This window comes from Cebus imitator, unplaced genomic scaffold (genome assembly GCF_001604975.1).
Source record: "Cebus imitator isolate Cc_AM_T3 unplaced genomic scaffold, Cebus_imitator-1.0 Scaffold50, whole genome shotgun sequence".
NCBI classification, from domain to species: Eukaryota; Metazoa; Chordata; class Mammalia; order Primates; family Cebidae; genus Cebus; species Cebus imitator.
In genome coordinates this window covers 4443029-4462956 of record NW_016107365.1, presented here as the reverse complement: position 1 = coordinate 4462956, position 19928 = coordinate 4443029, and the positions used below count along the sequence as shown (strand labels likewise).

General features: G+C 38.6%; 1 protein-coding gene, 1 non-coding gene and 1 pseudogene across 8 annotated transcripts in view; 1 reads left to right on the top strand and 2 right to left on the bottom strand.

The window, feature by feature from the left end:
- Positions 1–17021, top strand: part of FAM169A (family with sequence similarity 169 member A) — a 78694-nt gene extending 61673 nt beyond the window's left edge. For all 6 annotated transcript variants that reach the window (XM_017527647.2, XM_037738170.1, XM_037738172.1 and 3 more), the window contains 3 exons: positions 4150–4306; positions 13559–13762; positions 14695–17021. In XM_017527647.2, coding sequence (XP_017383136.1) covers positions 4150–4306; positions 13559–13762; positions 14695–15240 — 907 coding nt within the window. In that variant the 3' untranslated portion in view covers positions 15241–17021. The remainder of the gene's footprint in view (positions 1–4149; positions 4307–13558; positions 13763–14694) is intronic.
- Positions 245–2083, bottom strand: LOC108303714 (annotated as a pseudogene). Its single transcript, XR_005200090.1, has one exon. The product of XR_005200090.1 is annotated as an actin-related protein 2/3 complex subunit 1A-like (transcript).
- A 200-nt stretch (positions 17022–17221) lies between the features above and the next one.
- Positions 17222–17328, bottom strand: LOC119471103. The gene has a single exon (XR_005200100.1). It is a non-coding gene; the product is annotated as a U6 spliceosomal RNA (small nuclear RNA).
- Between the last annotated feature and the right edge of the window lie 2600 nt (positions 17329–19928).

Here is a 19928-nt window from a genome sequence, read left to right as displayed (position 1 = left end):
GGCCTTGAATTCTTTTTTCTTCTTTATATTTGAATTCTTATACAAGATTATTAGTTGTTTATCAGTGCCAAGTGTTACCTTGACAATGTTATTGGGAGAAGTTGCTAGTAAGAGACTGGCATAAACTCACTTCATGTGTGAAAATCTAGGAGAATAGTCCAGTGATTATATTATCCCAAATGAGTCATTATCACCAATGCTGAATTTGATGGCATAGTTTTAAGTAATGCTGAGATTTAGTCAGTTTTTTTAATTCCACATTCGGTTCTTTTATTTAATTTTCTAGTGGAAAATTTACATAATCTCCCTTACCCTATCTTTTAAGTTAGTGTGACAATTTTCCATAATAAACTACTTAAAGAAAAGCTTTGGTCGATAATGGAATGAAACCACAAACAAAAAACTGCTTTTAAAAAACCAACACTTTCACCAATTTTATATTCAAACAAAACCACATCGTATTGGTGTGATACATGTTTTCAGTGTTTTCTTGGGGCTGGCTTCCATGGCACATTCCACGGCACAGCTGTGGTCAGCCACAGTTTGTCATGCTGGATGGTGGAAGCTCACTCAGCTTCATGTTATCCGGAGGCCCTTGAAACCGCAAATTGTCATGGCTCTATCAATGCCAGCAGTGCAAAATTTGCGATGTACTTTGCTTGTCCACTTCATAAATAGAGACTTGAGTGATGCTATTCTGGTGCAGCATCTCCAAGATCGTGTTGTGGTCCTCAGTTGTCGCCCTCTTGTCCATGTTGTGGAAGCATTCCGTGGCAGATATGTTGCATTGGATGGTCTGTTTTGGAATGTCTAACTTGGAGACAAAGGTCAGGTAGCACAGCCATCATAGCTAAAGAGCACTGGGCAGCAGTCACGGCCAGCAGCCTCTGAGGCAAATGACACACTAAGAAGAGGCAGGAACTCCATCCTCAGAGTTGAGACCTGCATATTTTTGAGGCATCAGCAACAGACATGGTGCTATCATGGCTGACCCAAGCCAGGTGGCTCCCTCTGGCAGAGAAGCTGACCCCATGGACCCAGCCACCAGAGCCACTGCCACCAAACTCTGACATTAGCTACCCAAAAGGCATCTTGCTGCCCCAGGATGTGCTGGCTGGCTTTTCATCCACTTCTTTAATGTAAGCAGAAAACACTGCATTTGAAGTCACATGATCCTGCTGCCAGCAATACATTGGGATGCCAATCCAAGCTGAGGACTGTGGAGCGAATCGACTTTTTAATGTGCTTGTTCACCAACCAGTCATTTTCAGACTCAAAGTAACAAACAGAAATGAGTCATGCTCCACCTCCCACAACAGATTTGTTCTCTAGGGAGGACCACTTCACAAAAGTAGCTGCGCAATTCTCAGGATCACCAGGGTTGGCTTCCAGACACCATCTTTCTGTCTCCAGACATAGGCATTGCGATCTGCCCCACAAGTGACGATGCAATTGCTCTTGGGAGCCCAATCAATATCTGTGATGTGTCCATTGTGCTCCTTGAGTTCATGAGCTTTCACCTGTTCTTCTTTCAGATATGCATTTCATGATTATTAGGACTGAGGGCAGTCTGGGTATTATCCCTCTTCCAGGTATGATGGGTGATTGGCTCTAGTAAAAACTGATGCAGTGACATTATTCTTAGTGTTTTCAAAGGAAAAAAAAACTGGGGCCGAGGGAGTCCAGACGGGCTTAGAGCAGAGGATTTACAGATTCTGGGCAGTCAATACGAACAGGCTCTAGTCAGTTTTAAAATACCCTCAATTTTACTTTATTGATTCATTTTACTGAGCTATTGGATATAATTTATAAATCACTGATAAACCATAAATAGTACAGTCAGTTCCTCCAGGAATTTAGTTGCCAGCTGAATCAATGGAACACTTGAGGCTCAACTTTATTCTTTGTCTTTCTTTGCATCTTAAAGCAAGACTCTACATTTTATAATAAAATTAGATTTTTGCCCTACAGTTCAGCCAGCTGTTCCGGAGTCAACCATTTAGTTAATTCATAACTTTGGTATTTTAACTGTCCAATTATTTTAGTCAAGTAGAGAATTCTGTAGCTATGCTAATCTGATTATACAAATAATTTAAAATTTGGGTAATTAAGTATATAAATATTTTGGTGAAAAATTTGTAATGTTAAAGATAGATATAAGGAAGTATTTAAATCTAGTAATAAAAAATGAGTTTAGAAAAATAGTTTTCTCACTGAGCAATATTTTGATATTTAGTACCCTTTTTAGAAGGGTAGCAATATATTTTAAATTGAACCTTCCAGAATTATTGTGGAATTTTGTTTGCTTTTCATAAACAGAACAGTAGGACTTAATGCTTGAATGTTTCCTCAAACACATGAAGGAACAAAACATGGTCTTTGCTCTCAAAGGATTTGACTGCCTCGGGGTAAAGAGAGATGTACACAGTTAAAAGCACTATGAGGTGGATTGTGACAGTACAATAATGGGAAGTGCAGAATGCTGTGGATACAGAGGAAAGAGTGTTTGATTCTAATTGAGGGGATGGAGAGATTTGGCATTTGGGTCTTGGCTTCAAAGATAAGTAGAAACTCAACAAGCAGAGTTGGGAGAAAAGAAGACCTTCTAGTGAAAGGATCCACCGACTGTGGCCTGCAGGCCAAATGTGGCCTGCTACCTGTTTTTGTGAATAAAATTTTATTGTAAGACATCCATGCTTATTAAGCTGATATATTTTAAATTATTGTTTAGTAAGCTTATATATTTTTATATATTATTAAGCTTATATATTTTTACTTATGTTTGCATTGCAGTGGCAGAGTTGAGTGGTTAGAACAGAGGCCATATGGTCCACAATACCTAAAGGAAAGGTTTGCTGACCCCTTATCTACACCAAGGATGTGAAACAACTTTGTGCAATGATGGAAATGTTTTGTACTTGTGCTGCCCAGTATGTAGCCACTAGCCAGTGTGCCCATTGAACGCTTGAAGTATGGCTAGTGCTAACGAAGAACTGAATTGCTTCATTTAATTTTAATTTAAATGTAAAATAATGAAGTGTGTCTCATGGCTATTGTATCTAGACTAAAGCACTAACATGAGCAAAGGCACAAAGCTAGGCGGAATGTTGCTAAAGATAACTGATAAATAAGGTAAATAAAATTGTAAGGGTCTAGGCTGGGCCCAGTGGCTCATGCCTGTAATCCCAGCACTTTGGGAAGCTGAGGTGGGTGGATCGGTGAGGAGTTCAAAACCAGCCTGAGCCAACATGTCAAAACCCTGTCTCTACTAAAAATACAAAAATTACCTGGGTGTGGTGGCACACGTCTGTAATCCCAGCTACTCAGGAGGCTGAGGCAAGAGAATTGCTTGAACCCAGGAGCAGAGGTTGCAGTGAGCTGAGATCACACCGCTGCACTCCAGCCTGGGTGACAGGGAGATCCTGTCTCAAAAACAAACAAAAAATATATATAAGGGTCTAGTCATGTTAGGCCTTCAAAGAAGGTACACTTTATTCACTAAGCTTAGAGAACCACCAAGAAGTTTCTGAATTGGGCTGTCACAGGTGCAGATAATATATATTAGAAAGGCAGCTCTGAAAGCCTTGATGAAGATGTACTACTCTAATTCTGAAGATGAATTGGGAAGAAGTTACAGTGGTCCAGAGAGAACTGGGGCCTGAAGCAGAGCTGTGAAAATGGGTATAGAAAGTCAGGAATATACTTGAAAGGCATTTTTGGAGTTAGAACTAAACCACATAATGTGTTGTCCAAGGTGACGTTTTTGAGAATGAAAGGAGCATCATTAATAATTATGCCAGCATCCAAAATTATGGACAAAAGTCTGTAAACTACGAGTACCTCAGGTAAATTGGGATATGTGTTCATTCTAATAGAATAAGGTCCATGGTCCTTCAGTGTAAATTAGGTTAAAAAAAAGATAAGATCCAATAAGATATAGATAGAATAAAAGAAGGGTCTAGTTTACATAATTGAGAAGATGATAATATTATATGAGGATGAAGAGACTGGTTTTAGACTTGTAAAATCTGAAATTGTTGTCAACATATAGTTGATTCTCTAAACTGTTACTTTGTTGAGAAAGGACTTTTGAGATTTTATATTTATCCTTAGCAAAACAAGTAAGAATGATTTTCTTTTGTTTTTTAGATTGGAGTCTACTGCACACACCTCAGACAGCCCAGAAGAATTTCTGGAAGAAGAACCCGAACTGAGAGGGATTGAATTTGAGGATGAAAGCAGTGATAAAGATGCATGGCCAGCACCGGAAACCCAGCCAGAGCAAGAGAAGCAAGATGGTGAGAAGGTATGAGATCACTTATTCAAAAAAGTGAAAATAAGTAAACAAAATTTTAACTTTCTTAATCATATGTTGTTAGAAAAATGCAATGGTATATTTTAAAGCCTTAGAAATTGTGTTTAGTGTTAAAAAGCAAGGTCAGGTACTAGAGTTGGGGAGAGGATAAAATGACAAGTGTCATTGAGTTTTAAAAAGTTTGAGTTATAATGAAGTGTGAGTTTGTAAAAGTTTGAGTTATGTAGAAGATAAAATAAGGGATGTTTAGTAAGATCCTTCAGTGCATTTAAAATATAAGTTAATTTGTGGAATTAAACACACTTAAGTACACAAATGATACGACCTACCTTACAGAACCAGTTAGAATGCTTTCAGGTCCAATAAACCTTCAATTGCACCCCCATTTTAGTTAGAGGGGCAGGAATTAGTAATCTAGAAAAAAAATATTTGATCACTATTGACCTCACAAAATTCTGGAAAAATAACTAAATTCATGTTTTTTAAAACTGAAAAAATATATATATATAAATCCTTGGTAAATAAGTAAACTCTTCATCTGGGTTGATTTCTGCAACTTTAAGATATTTATTGCTATTTTCTTTTTTCTTCCTTCTATCTATTTCCATTTTTTTCCTTTAATATCTTCAATCTTTCCTTTCCACAGATTCCCTATTTCTTCTTTCATATGTTCTTAAGTTTCTTGAAAAATCTTTTAGCTGTTTGCTAAATCCAGCAGGCAGGTGAATAAGTGAAACTATATTATCAATTTTGTTTTCTTTTTCTTTTTTTGAGATGGAGTTTTGCTCTTTTTGCCCAGGCTGGGGTGCAATGGCATGATCTCGTTTCACTGCAACCTCTGCTTCCTAGGTTCAAGCACTTCTCCTGCCTCAGCCTCCCTAGTAGCTGGGATTACAGGTGCCCCCGACTATCCCCAGCTAATTTTTGTATTTTTAGTAGAGACAGGGTTTCACCACTTTGGCCAGGCTGGTCTTGAATTCCTGACCTCAGGTGATCTGCCTGCCTGAGCCTCCCACAGTGCTGGGATTACAGGCGTGAACCACTGCCCCAACCGATTTTGTTTTCTTAAGTCACTTTGATTTATCTCCTGCTTCCTCTGTTTCATGAAATAATATGTGTGATCTCAGCTCACTGCAGCCTCTGCCTCCTGGGTTTAAGTGATTCTCCTGCCTCAGCCTCTCAAGTAGCCAGGATTACAGGTGCACCAACATGCCCTGCTAGTTTTTGTATTTTTTTTTTTAAATAAAAATGGGGTTTTAGTAACTTAAGCATATCCTAAGAGTTGACAAGAAAAAAAAAAAGTAGAGATGGGGTTTTACCATGTTTGCCAGGCTGGTCTTGAATTCCTGATCCGCCCACCTTGGCCTCCCAAAGTGCTGGGATTACAGGGATGAGCCACTGTACCCAGCCTCATGAAATGATACTTTTATATTTATTTTTGTAATATTTCAATAGTTTTTGGGGGGCAGATGGGTGTTTGGTTACATGGATAAATTCATTAGTGATGATTTCTCAGATTTTGGTGCACCCATCATCCATGCATTGTACACTGTACCCAATGTGTAGTCTTTTATTCCTCACCCCCTCCTACCCTTCCCCCGAGTCCCCAAAATCCATTATATCACTCTTATGCCTTTGCATTCTCATAGCTTAGCTCCCACTTGTGAGTGAGAACATACAATATTTGGTTTTCCATTACTGAATTACTTCACTTAGAATAATGGTCTCCAACTCCATCCAGGTTGCTATGAATGCCATTATTACATTCATTTTTATGGCTGAGTAGTATTCCATGGTCTATATATACCACATTTTCTTTATGCATTCATTGGTTGATGGGCATGTAGCCTAGTTCCATATTTTTGCAATTGCAAATTGTATTGCTATAAACATGCATGTACAAGTGTCCTTTTCATATAATTACTTCTTTTTTTCTGGGCAGATAGCCAGTAGTGGGATTGCTGGATCAAATGGTAGTTCTACTTTTAGTTCTTTAAGGAATCTCCACAGTTTTCCATAGTGGTTGTATGAGTTTACATATTCCCACCATAGTGTAAAAGTGTTCCCTTTTCATTATATCCACTCCAGCATCTATTGTTTTTTTTTATTGTGGCCATACTTACAGGAGTAAGGTGGTATTGAATTGTGGTTTTAATTTGCATTTCCTTGATAATTAGCATATTAGGGTTTTCTAGAGGGACAGAACTAATAGGATAGATGTATATGTAAGGGAAGTTTATCAAGGAGTATTAACTCATGATCACAGAGTCTCACAGTAGGCCATCTGCAAGGTAAGGTGCAAGGAAGTCAGTCCAAGTCCCAAAGCTAAAGAACCTGGAGTCCAGTGTTTGAGGGAAGGAAGCAGCCAGCCCGGGAGGAAGATGTAGGCTGGGAGTCTAAGCCAGTTTAATCTTTCCACGTTCTTCTGCCTGCGTTTTATTCTGGCCATGCTGGCAGCTGATTATATGGTGCCCACCTGGATTGAGGGTGGGTCTGCCTCTTCCAGTTCCCTGACTCAAATGTTAATCTCCTTTGGTAACACCCTTACAGATGCACCCAAGAATGATACTTTGCATCCTTCCATCCAATCAAGTTGTCGCTCAGTATTAACCATCACAAGTCTACCCCTTCACAGCTTGAACCCATACACCTTTCCTGAGATCATACATAATCTTCAAATAAAGACAGTAATAAGGTCATAATTACACCTAACATAATACAGCTGTCCTTTGTACAATTGGAAACCCCCAAAACAAATACTATTACATAAAGTTAACATTTAAGTGCTGATATGAAGTCAATAAATCTTATGTCATGTGATAAAGGAAAAGGGAAATAAAATGAAGATATTTTCTTAGTACAAGTGTATACATGCACAAACATGTTCTTAACAAAATAAGGAAGAAATGCTCATGACAATTACAGTCCTCATTTCTGCAGCTGGTCAAGTGGTCGAAGCTGGTATTGATGACTACTTTCTTCTGCTACCCATTCTATATTCCCTTTGCATTTAGCAAGCACCTCAGCAGGTCCTGTTTTTTTTTCCTAGTGGAGTAACCCAAACCTTCATTCCTGAAGGATCTGGGCCATTTGTAGTCCTCCCTGGATTGGGCTGTTGTAGTTTCCCATTGACCTTAATCACAGGCATGGTAATACTAAAAGATGCCCCAAGGGATTTTCTATATTCCACGAATATTCTTCCTTACCTCCATTGTGGAGTAGTAGACTGATTTCATCTTGATAGTCCGGGTCAGTCAGTCACAGTGAGAGTGAAGCTATTAGCAGCTACCACCATCACCCCTAGTGATCCACTAGCAAAATTTTTGCTTCCTGTCCTCACGACATTATGTTCTGCTGGCCTAGAGGTCTTAGTTCCAGAGAGGAATGCTGCCACCAGGAGACACAACAACGATTCCATTAAACTGGAAGATTGTCACCTGGACACTTTGGGCTCCTCCACCATTCTGTCAATCCAGCTGCTTCAGGATGTTGGGGGAATATGGTAATGCCAGTGAATTCCAGGAGCATGAGCCCTCTGCTGAACTTCTTTAGCTGTAAAGTGAGTGCCTTAATCAGAGGCAATGCTGTGTGGAATACCGTGATGATGGATAAGGCATTCTGTGAGTCCACGGATGGTAGTCTTGGCAGAAGCATTGTATGCAGGATAGGCAAACCCATATCCACAGTAAGTGTTTATTCTAGTGAGGACAAACCTATGCTCTTTCCATGATGGAAGAGGTCCAGTATAATCCACCTGCCACCAGGTAGCTGGCTGATCACCTTGAGGACTGGTGCCATATAGAGGGCTTAATGTTGGTCTTTGCTGCTGGCAAATTGAGCACTCAGCAGTGGCCGTAGCCAGGTCAGCCTTGGTGAGTGGAAGTTCTTGTTGCTGAGCTCATGCGTAACCTCCATCCCTGCCATCATGGGCAGTTTGTTCATGGACCCACTGGGTGATGACAGGTGCATCTGGGGAAGGAGGCCAAGTGGTGTCCACAGAACAAGTCATCCTATCCACTTGATTATTAAAATCCTCCTCTGCTGAGGTCACCCTTTGGTGAGCACTCACATGGGATACAAATATCTTCAGTTTTTTACCCCCCAGAGAGGTCCATCCACATACCTCTTCCCCAAATTTTTTTGTCACCAGTTTTCCAATCATGTTTCTTTCAAGTCCCTGACCATCATTCTAAACCATTGGCTACAGCCCATGAATCAGTATATAATCGCACATCTTGCCATTTCTCCTTCCATGCAAAATGCACAGTCAGGTGCACTGCTTGAAGTTCTGCCCACTGGGAAGATTTCTCTTCACCGCTGTCCTTCGGGGATGTCCTAGAAAGGAGCTGTAGTGCTGCGGATTCCTAGTAGTAGTGTTGCCGCTGTCCACTTTTGGGTGGTGCCTGCATATTGTGCAGAACCATCTGCGAACCAGGTCCTCCCTAGTCTCTCTACATGTGTCAGCTGATCATAGGGAACGCCCCATGAGGCAATTGGTGCAGGCTGTGGAAGAAAAGCCAGGGTGGAAGGAGTGGAGACTATGGGCATTTGAGCCACTTTCTTATGTAACTTACTTGTGCCTTCAGGACCTGCTCAAGCCTGATCATGTATATACCACTTCAATTTGATGATGGAATGTTGCTGTGCATGACCCACAGTTGGGTCAGAAAACACCCAGTTCATGATAGGCAGTTCAGGTCATACGGTGACTTGATAACCCATAGTCAAATGTTTGGTTTCCACTAAAGCCTAGCAACAGGCCAAGAACTGCCTCTGAAAAAGAGAGCAGTTATCTGTAGAAGATGGCAGGGCCTTGCTCCAAAATCTTAGATGCCTCCACTGTGATTCACCTATGGGGACCTGCCAAAGGCTTCAAACAGCATTGTCTCTCAAAAGGAGAGTAGTTATCTGCAGAAGATGGCAGGGCCTTGCTCCAAAATCCTAGGGGCCTTCCCTGTGATTCATGTATAGGGGCCTGCCAATGGCTCCAAACAGCATACCTCTCTGCCACTGACACCTCAAGCATCACTGGATCTGCTGGGTCATATGGCCCAAGTGGCAGAGCAGCTTGCAGAGCAGCCTGGGCCTGTTGCAGAGCCCTCTCCTGTTCTGGACCCACTCAAAACTGGCAGCCTTTTGGTTTACTCAATAAATGACCTGGAGTAACACACCCAAATGAGAAATGTGCTGCCTCCAAAATCCAAATATGCCCACTAGGTGTTGGGTCTCTTTCTTGGTTGTAGGAGGGGCCAAATGCAGCACCTTATCCTTTACCTTAGAAGGAATATTTCAACAGGCCCCACACCACTGTAAGCCTAGAAATTTCACTGAGGTTGAAGTTCCCTAAATTGTAGTTGGATTTATTTCCCATCCTCTGGCACGCAAATATCTCACCAATAAGTCCAGTGTGTTTGCTACTTCTTGCTTACTGGATCCAATCAGCATAATGTCATCAATGTAATGGACCAGTGTGATATCTTGTGGAAGTGAAAAGCCATGAAGGACTCTTTGAACAAGATTATGACACAAATCTGGAAAGCTGGTATACCTCTGAGGCAGGACAGTAAAGATATATTGCTGGCCTTGCCAGCTGAACACAGATTGCTTGTGGTAGACCTTATGGACAGGAATGGAGAAAAAGGCATTTGCCAAATCAATGGCTGCTTACCAGGAGGTATGTTAATTTGCTCAAGCAGTGAAACCACATCTGGTACAGCAGTTGCAATTGGAGTCACCACTTGGTTAAGCTTATGATAATCCACTGTCATTCTTCAAGATCCATCTGTCTTCTGTACAGGCCAAATAGGAGAGTTGAATGGAGATGTGGTGGGAATCTCCACCCCTGCACCTTTCAAGTCCTTGATGGTGGCACTAATCTCCACAGCACCTCCAGGGATGCGATACTGTGTTTGATTTACTATTTTTCTAGGTAGAGGCAACTCTAATTGTTTCCATTTGGCCTTTCCCCCCGTAATAGCCCTCACCCTACCAGTCAGGGAGCCAATGTGGGGGCTCTGCCAGCTGCTAAATATGTCTGTGCCAATTACGCATTCTGGCATAGGGCAAATGACCACAGGATGGGTCCAGGGGACCCACTGGATGTACTGCAAGTCAGACCTGAGCTAAAACTCCATTAGATTACTGATCTCCACAAGCCCATGCTTTAACTGGAGGACCACAATGATGTTTTGGGTCTCCTGGAATCAACATCAACTCAGAACCAGTGTTCAGTAGTCCTTGAAATGTCTGATCATTTCCCTTTCCTCAATGCATAGTAACCCTGGTGAAAGGCCAGAGGTCTCCTTGGGGAACGATGGGAGAAAGATTCACAGCATAAATTATTGGTACTGTAGTGGAGTCCTTCCTCAAGGGGCTTCATTCAAGGGGTTCTGGGTCTGTAAACTGGTTCAAGTCTGGAAATTGATTGAGGGGCTGTGATTCTCTTTTTTTAAATAATTCAAATTAGTCTTTTGTCCACTCAGTGGAAGTTTTCCACTTACATAAATTAAGTAGGAATGCAGTAGGCTTCCTATCAGTTCCGTTTCTGGGAACATCGTGATTAACTAGCTAGTGCCAGAGCTCTACAGAAGGGACTATTCCGATTGGTGCTTTGCCTGTGCGGTCCATCACAGTAGTAGCTCGCCCACCTTGCCTTTGATGGTTGAGTGCTGCCACTTGGCCCCTGCCACCTCAGGATCCAATTATTTATGTTGCATTTAAATTTTGTAGTTGAGTGTGGTTCCCACTGTTAGATCTGGCATACAGAGAAGAGCAATCATAGAGCTCTTCAAAGATTCAGGTGCTACCCTCACAAATCTGTTAACACAAAGCATTGGTCAAGGGTATATCTGCTGGACCCTCCCAGCTGGGATGAGTAGGTCTAAAGTGACTAATCCACTTCAGAATCCCAATCTCCATAAGCCTTTGGTTCCCTTCCTCTACATTAAGTCAAGGGAGATAAGGCATTTCCATCTTGCTCACAGAGGGCTATCTTTTAATCCATAATTCAGCTAACCAAGCAAATAAGTGATTAGAACCTTTTACAACTCCCTGAGTGGCAACATTAAATGCGGGGTCCCTACTTAGTGGGCACAAATCGATAAATTCAGCCTAATCCAATTCTGTGTTCCTTCCACCATCTTCCACCATACTCTTAATATCCATTCCCATGCCTGTTCCAGATTCCTGCTTATATAAATTAGAAAACTCCAGCAGTTCTTTTCAAGTATAGCACACATCCTTGTGGGTCACACTCTGAACCTCACCTCTAGGGGCCTGCCGGGACTTGAGTCTAGTTACACATCTAGAAGCAAACAGGGCTGATTCTCTTTTCCTGAGGTTATATTACCACTACGGAGGATGGCGAAGCTGTTTCTTCTGGCAAAAAGTGCTTATCAGAGTTTTACAAGCTCCGTGTCCCCAGCTTCATCAGGGTCCTCCCACATGTCGCCATTCCAAGTTGCAGAGTCCCATTCTTTTCCAATCCATGCCTTCACTTTAACAGTAGACACCTGGTGAGGCTGTGCATGCACCTTTCATTGCTGCAGGTCAGCCACTCACATGATGAGAGGTTGTGTCTGATTTTCCACCATTTCAACTCTTTGTCTATAGGAGGTAAGACTCAGTCGGGGTTTTTGAAATGAGTATTTGCTTTTGAAGTTGGGAGTTAGAGTCCCTGAGTTCATCCTTTTCTTTCATCACTTGTCCAGTGAACTTAGGAGCAACCAACCAACTTCATTATGTTCCTTAGTTCTCCACATCTGGTCAAAGGTATCATGTATAGAGTCACTAAACTTCTTCCCTCTCAAGAGCGGTGAATCAGGAGTGTCAAATGCATTTATTTTGCATAGCTCAAAACAATTCACACCAAGGACTATCAGTGTTCTCCATACTATTAGAAGTGGCGTCCTTAGCATTCTGGGGTCTGATCATATTAAGGAGCCAACTCCAGACACTCTAAAACCTAAGAAAAAACTCCATCGTTAATACTTGGTTCCTTTAGAACCATTTCTGGTACCAAAATCTGTTAGGGTTTTCTAGAGGGACAGAACTAATAGGAGGGTGTATATATAAAGGGGAGTTTATTAAGGAGTATCAACTTACACCATCACAAGGTGTCCCACAATAGGCTGTCTGCAAGCTGAGGAGCAAGGAAGCTAGTCCGAGTCCCAAAGCTGAAGAACCTGGAGTCTCATGTTCAAGGGCAGGAAGCATTCAGCACGGGAGAAAGATGGCTGGGAGGCTAAGCCAGTCTCATCTCTCCACGTTTGTCTGCGTGCTTTTTATTCTGGCCATGCTGGCAGCTGATTAGATGGTGCCCAGCTGGATTGAGGGTGGATCTGCCTCTCCCAGTCCACTGACTCAAATGTTAATCTCCTTTGGCAACACCCTTACAGATACACCCAGCAATAACACTTTGCATCCTTCAATCCAGTCAGGTTGACAGTATTAACCATCACAATTAGTGATGTTGAGCATTTTTCCATGTTTGTTGGCTATCAGTTTTATAATTTTAATAATGGTAATAAAATTTCCCTTATTAGAATGTCAGTAGGATTAATTAGAAATACTTGGCATTAAATAGAAGTAATCTGGTAAACATTGGATTTTAGAAATTGGAGAGTTCATGTTGTCAAAAAAGCATTTCCACACTTTAATGATATGATGCAAGGAGCAGGATTGTTCAGAAATGACCCTGGTGTTGACTGAGACTTCGGCTCTCTCCTTCCAACAAGAAGCAGTTCCCAAACTGAACTTCCCATAAGACTGGTAGTGCTTCCTACCTCTGCCAAAGTGAACTGTAATTTCCCATAGGCCCCAAAGATTCCAGTTGCTGAACAGCTGGTGTTATGTAAAGAGCTAGCATCAAGTCTATACTCCCTCTCGTGTCTTTTTCCTGAAAATGTTCCTCCCATGATTGCCCTATAAGAAAGAACGAGAAATGGGCAGGTCTTTTCATTGAATCTCTGACTCACATCATGTGTCCACAGAGTATCCTGGTCCTGCCCCGTCTTTCGTTAAGAGCAGTGGAAGTATGTGGTACTTAGGATTGTTTTATTTTGCTGATACTGCCTTATCAGTTTCCCCTTTCCCACAGTAAGACTGTTATTTAACCTATGCCCTATAATGTTGTAAATTTGAGTCTTAGTGTAGGATAGGTAGGCACTGAGAAGGGATCTATCATGCATGACAAATAAATTAGTTTGTAATCATGTCCTTTTTTCTCCTCTCCTAATGGTGTAGGAATCTGAATTAGAGCCTATGAATGGTGAAATAATGGATGATTCTCTTAAGACCTCAGTTATAGCAGAAGAGGAAGACTCCACTAGTGAAGTTCTAGATGAAGAATTAAAATTGCAGTCTTTTAATTCCAGTGAAGACCCTACAAATCTTGTTCCACTGGTGGTAGAATCTTCAAAAGTCCCTGAAGCAGATGCATCAGATAAGGTAAGGGGGCAATGAGCTATTTTTTAATAAAGTGTACCAATGTTGGTGACATTAGGGGGGAGGTACGTGGTATATGTATTTGCTTCCACCTTAACATGTACAATGCTTTAGGAAGATTAACTTTTATACTAGATTTGATATTGTAATAAAATGCTATCAGTAATATTCTATAAATCTAAATAATTATAACATATCTGATACATGGTAACAAAATGAGTTTTATTACCTTTAATACTTTGTACTTAGGAAATGCTTAGAAAAATGGATAAAGCATTATTTACTAAATATTTGAGTATCTATTGCTTACATAGTCTATGACCAAAACAGTAATTTAAATTTAATTAGGTAGGCAGATTAGGTTAATGGGGGAAAAAAGCTTGTTGAGGTATTTTAAAATAAATTTAGTTACTTTTGAATATTAAATTTATGGCTAAAAAACTATTGTATGATATTATTTATTAGTGTCTCACCTAAGTAAATGAATAAAACTTTCATTGCCCTAACTTACAATCTAATGAAATCATCGTCAAACTTAGTGGGGTGGCACAGTGTCAAGTCCCAAGGGATTCTTGGTTCTGGCTCCTGTAACACTAGGAAACTCAAAAAACTGAGTTGATTCATGGTTTTGAAGAATCTTCATATGAAGTTTAAAGTGTCTTAAATACAAAATAATTCATTATATCCTCAAAGTAAGAACTTAGTATATTTAAATTACCATGTGATGCAGTTTTGAAGAAATTGAGTTGTATTCAGGATATGTACACATTTAGCAAAAGAGAGAAATTTCAAAAAATGTACATGATTAACAAAAGTAGTGAATACTGAATTGTTTAAATTGTAGTTCAGTGTCATTGCATATTAGTGCCTCAGAATAATTTATTTTTAGAACTGTATTACAAGTTTATTTGTTGACCAGGCTTTTAAATTTTCAGACCCCACATACAGCTGACTCAGAAATGATGGATGAAGGCACATCTGAGGAAAAGGGGCACACAGAAGAGAAACTGTCCCTACTTCCAAGAAAGAAAGCACATCTTGGGAGTTCAGACAGTGTTACTACTATGTCAAATGAAGAACGATCTGATGGTGGTTTTCCAAACTCTGTGATAGCTGAATTATCTGAAGAACCAGTCTCTGAGAATTTATCTCCCAACACTACTTCCTCATTGGAAGACCAGGGTGAGGAGGGGGTATCTGAGCCCCAGGAAACATCTACTGCTGTTCCTCAGAGTTCCTTGATAGAGGTTGAACTTGAAGATGTGCCATTTTCACAGAATGCAGGACAGAAGAACCAGTCTGAGGAGCAGTCTGAAGCATCTTCTGAGCAACTGGATCAGTTTACACAATCAGCAGAAAAAGCTGTGGATAGCAGCTCAGAGGAAATAGAAGTGGAAGTGCCTGTGGTAGACAGGCGGAATTTAAGAAGAAAGGCCAAAGGGCATAAAGGACCTGCTAAGAAGAAAACTAAGTTGACCTGAAGGAAGAAGAAATGCAGATGATAAACCATCTTCTTTGTAACATAATTGTTGTTTTTAAAATATGGTAATTAATAAATAGCATGGGGCACAGCACAAAAATTTCCAAAATTTCAATTTGAACTTATTTACTATGCAGTTTTTTGCTTCCCTTTAGAACGTAGAATTCACCATTCCTTTAATTTTTCAGGCTATTTTTGGTAAATGCAATTTTTTATTTTTATTAATCATGTTTCAATTTTGGGAAACCAGATCATATTATATTTTATCAGGTGGTACATCTGACCATTATTTCAAAAATAGAATTAAAAAACTGAAAGTAGCAGCATTTCCATTACTTACAAGGATCACAGAAATCTTTTATACTAAAGGTTTTAATAAAGTAAAACTTGGTGAGCGTTCTCAAAGTTTTAAATTTCAAAACTAATCACCATTTTAAAAAATGTTGGCATGCCTAAACGAGTGTCAGTAAATTACAATAAATATAACTTCAAGTAAACGAGAGCACAAAAACAAACTATGGTCAAAGGTTCATGAAGATACTTTGGTTTTGGCCTCTAGTTTTCTTCCCTCTGATTTCAGCATCTATGGAAAGGTACACATAAACTGTTTCTGATTCATTCTATCATCTGATGTTAACAGTACTGTCAGGGATTTAACTGTGGCATGTGGGGACTAATAACATTTAAAATTTCATTTGCAGTATTAGTTTGCTATAGTTTTTTTCTGTCTGCATATGTGCAGATGCCTAGAAGTTTAGACTCCAGTTTCACCTTTAATCAGGTAAAAATCCCAAGTAATATAATTTAGGGACATAGTTTAATATTGACTTCTGGCCTGATCAAGATTAAGATTAAGCTGGAGATTGTACTTTTATCCCCACTCAGTTCACATGTATATTTCAGAAATGTGAGGCTTCTTCCTGAGGCATCTCTTTAGATCTTGCCACCTCCCTAATTCTGCAGTCTTATTTATATTTCCCATAGCGTTCATCCACTTCTCTCCAACTCATGGAGTGATTCTCCAATCAACAGAGTTTCCTGCCTGCCGGCTTATGCCTTTGATGTCCATATTTGGGTAGGTTTGGAGGTGCATCCCACAATATTAGACCTATATGGCAGGAGTAAAACTGCCTTGGGGAGCTATAGTTACAAGGGCTTCAATCAGATTAGAGGCTTCAGTCATCCTTTGATTTGTTCTGTGAGTACTGGTTGCCCGCCAGCCTGTTAAGTGTATATTGTGTTGCCATAGCAAAGGCCTAGGAAAATTTGAAAAACCCTGAACTGTTAATTTTTATATAGTAATTTATTTAAAAATGAACAAAATGGTAACTCTTAGAATCCAAAGATAATCTCAAAACAGTTCTACTATTTGGAAATATTACACGTACTCACATTTGCCCTTAAGTTGGAGAATATTTTGAGACCATTTAGATTGTTTTAAAAATAGCTTGATCTTGATCCTTATGTGAAAGAAACATTATGACTTTGTGTCATTATTTGAGGTAGCAAAGGATTGATGTTGAAAGCTTATTCAGTTTATATATAGTAAGCTGATGTCACGTCAGTAAATTTTGTTTTGGGATGTTGGTATTTTCAATCTAATTAGTTGAGTTAAAATCTAGCAGTCAAAATAGTAAACCCTCCTATTTGTGTTAGATTTTGAACACTTCTATTACTCTATATTTTCTTTAATTAATTGGTCAGCGGTAAGCCAGATTGTTTCATTCTAAATGAAAATTCAAGCACTTTGGCCATTTTCTTCAACAAACGCTAATATTAAGTGAAAAAAAAAAGATATTAGTGAATCTACCAAACATTTATGCTGTTTTATACATTTTATGAGAAATTCCTGTCAGTATCACAAAAGGAAATGTCCTGTTAAGATTCAGTAAATTCTTAACTCTTACAGTTTTCATTTCTTAGATTTAAAACACTTTTAGATATTTTATTTTTGCTTGGGTTTAAAACATTTTCTTTTCAAATTAAACATGGAATGCTTCATGAATCTGTGTGTCATCCTTGCACAGGGTCCATGCTAATTTTCCCTGTATTATTCCAATTTTAGTATATGTGCTGCTGTAGTGAGCACCAAAAGACTTTCTTTAAAGAGGTGTACTTTTTTAAAGACTGAGCTCACTGGGTTAACTCTTGATGTGTGAATATAGTTGAGTTTACAAAAAATGTTTAATCACATATGACCACTGGGGTCTAACAGTATAAATTTCTTCTTGTTAAACTTGTTTGGATTAAATAGTGAATTGTAGGCAATTTAGAAGTTTTTTGTTCAGCACACAGGAAGACTTATGTTACAGATGATCTCTGACAGAAAATGTTATTTTGGGGTTTATAGATTATAGAGGGAAAAGTTAGATCACATGGAAAAACCTAACTCATGTTCAGTAACTTGAGTATAGAATTTCTAACACAGTTATCTTCAATAAGGAATCTACATGAACTTAATCAGTTATTTGTAGTTTTTGCAAGGCATTAGAAAAGATTTCACAATTACAGAGGACTGAAAATGTGATTTCAACCAGCTAGCCTAGTTGTTGAATGTCCAGTCACATTATACATAGTCCTTTGTGAACTTGTTTGTGAAGGGAGTTCACTTTTTGTGTATATATGTGTATATTTCCTTGTGTAATATAAAGCAGATGGTTATTAGCAATATTTTAGTTCAAGTTTATTCAATTGCTAGACATCACAGAAATTAGTATATTTAAGAATTTATTATAAAGCTCCTCTACAACTTTTAAAGGTGAGAGGGTCTATTATGATTTTTTTATAAAATCAAATAGCATGATTTAAAATGTCAGTCTTCTACTTAAAATGTGTCTATATTCATGGTATTTCCATTCAGTGTAGATGGTAAGGAAAACATCTAGTCATTGAATATTTACTTTTAGCAGACTCCAGAACACTACCTACAATGGTTTCAAGTGACTAGAAATCTTGAAGGTTTTTATGGTTGCGTCAAATTGAACCTGTAATATCTAAATATCTGCTCTTATGTTCTGCTTTATCCCTTGGGATTACTTTCTAAGGTTTGGTCACACCAGCAAACTGAAACAGATCTTAATGTAAATAAAGAATTTATACTAATATTACTCATCTGTGTTACAGTATTTTGGAAACAAGTTTCTGCCTTGTATGTCCATTAGTTAGCAATATGATGTTTCAGGTGTCATCTAGTGTTTCATGGGTGTGATTAGTTACAAGTGTTATGCTTATGTTTTCATACTCAATATCAAGCTTTCTTTGTACTTTACAAAATAGTAATTTATTTTTGGTTCTAAAAAAACAAGCAAATTTCATTTTTGTAGTATTCAGAAATTACCTGAAGTCAGTTTTTTTTTTTTTTTTCTTTCACTTTCTAGAAGTTGTGATCCCCACATCACCCATTTATATTAGTGGCAAAATTACTTGCTAAAATCTAATTGTAAGAAAGGCTTAGCTTCTGTCATCAAGTGATTGTATCATCTTGGATCATCATTTCCAAGGAACTAGCCTTTCTTTTTCTAAATGTCTGTATGTGTTCTAAAACTTCTAGTGTATTTATAGAACTCAGAAAAAATGTTACATTATTCAGAGTAGCAAGTCTTACTGAAGTACTTTGTTTTCTTGGTAGTTTTTTTTTTTTTTTTTAAGTAAGTTTAAAAGTAGTAATTAAATCTATATTTTGTGATTGTTTCCTGGTCTGTGTTTTGAAATTCTTTTCCTTCCGTTTTCCTCATGAAGATGTTTCAGATACTGAATTTGTTTAGACATTGAATGACTTTGTTAAAGGCACAATTAATCACATTGGTTGTATTCTGAAGACAGACTTTTAAAAAATAAACAACTTAAAACAATGTGGTGACTATAAATTAATGTAATTTACAGCCACAACATATCACAACAGTGGTTTCACTAAGTTACAACCCTAAAACCTTACCTTTTTACATCATCTAAGTAACTGCAAATAAATTTCTCCTCAATCAATCAGTGCAGTCTTGTTTTCCTTTTAAAAGTTAGCTGGAGTTACTTAAACTAATTGTTAATACCATTCTAAAAGTATAAATATATTGTTTAGAATACAGAATATGCTAAGAAAGTACAAAGACTTTAATATATATATTTTTTTCATTTTCATGATTCAAGTAGAAAATAGTGCCAAGTAGATACATAACATGGTAAATGAGACAAAGGTTTAGAATATGAATTCACTAGACCTTTGCTAGCAGTACTCAGAAATTAAGGCTTTCACAGGTGAAAAGATTTCTCTGAGAGTTCCGAATTTTTAGTCACATACTTTTAGTGTAAACACTATAAACTTAACATCATGTATTGCTACATTTTTTTTTTACGATTAGTGAAGTGGAAGATACTTCAGTTAAATGTTCACACATAATTAAGTGTGCATTAACCTTTTTGAAAGGCATTTTCAACGGACACTGGTGGTTTTTCAGGAAATGCGGAATCTATTGCTGTATACACCCACTCGTAAATGCAGATATTGATAAAGTAGAATATTTGTATATTTGCTTTTTTTCAATCAGTTTTATTAACATGGGGGTCTAAGTAGATTTCAAAATAAAGACCATTTATACAACGGGACTATTTTAATGTTTACAATAAATCTCGATGGCAGACATGTATGGCTATTTGGTAGTATTGAGAAACAGTACAGTAATGGCAGTTTTTCCAATT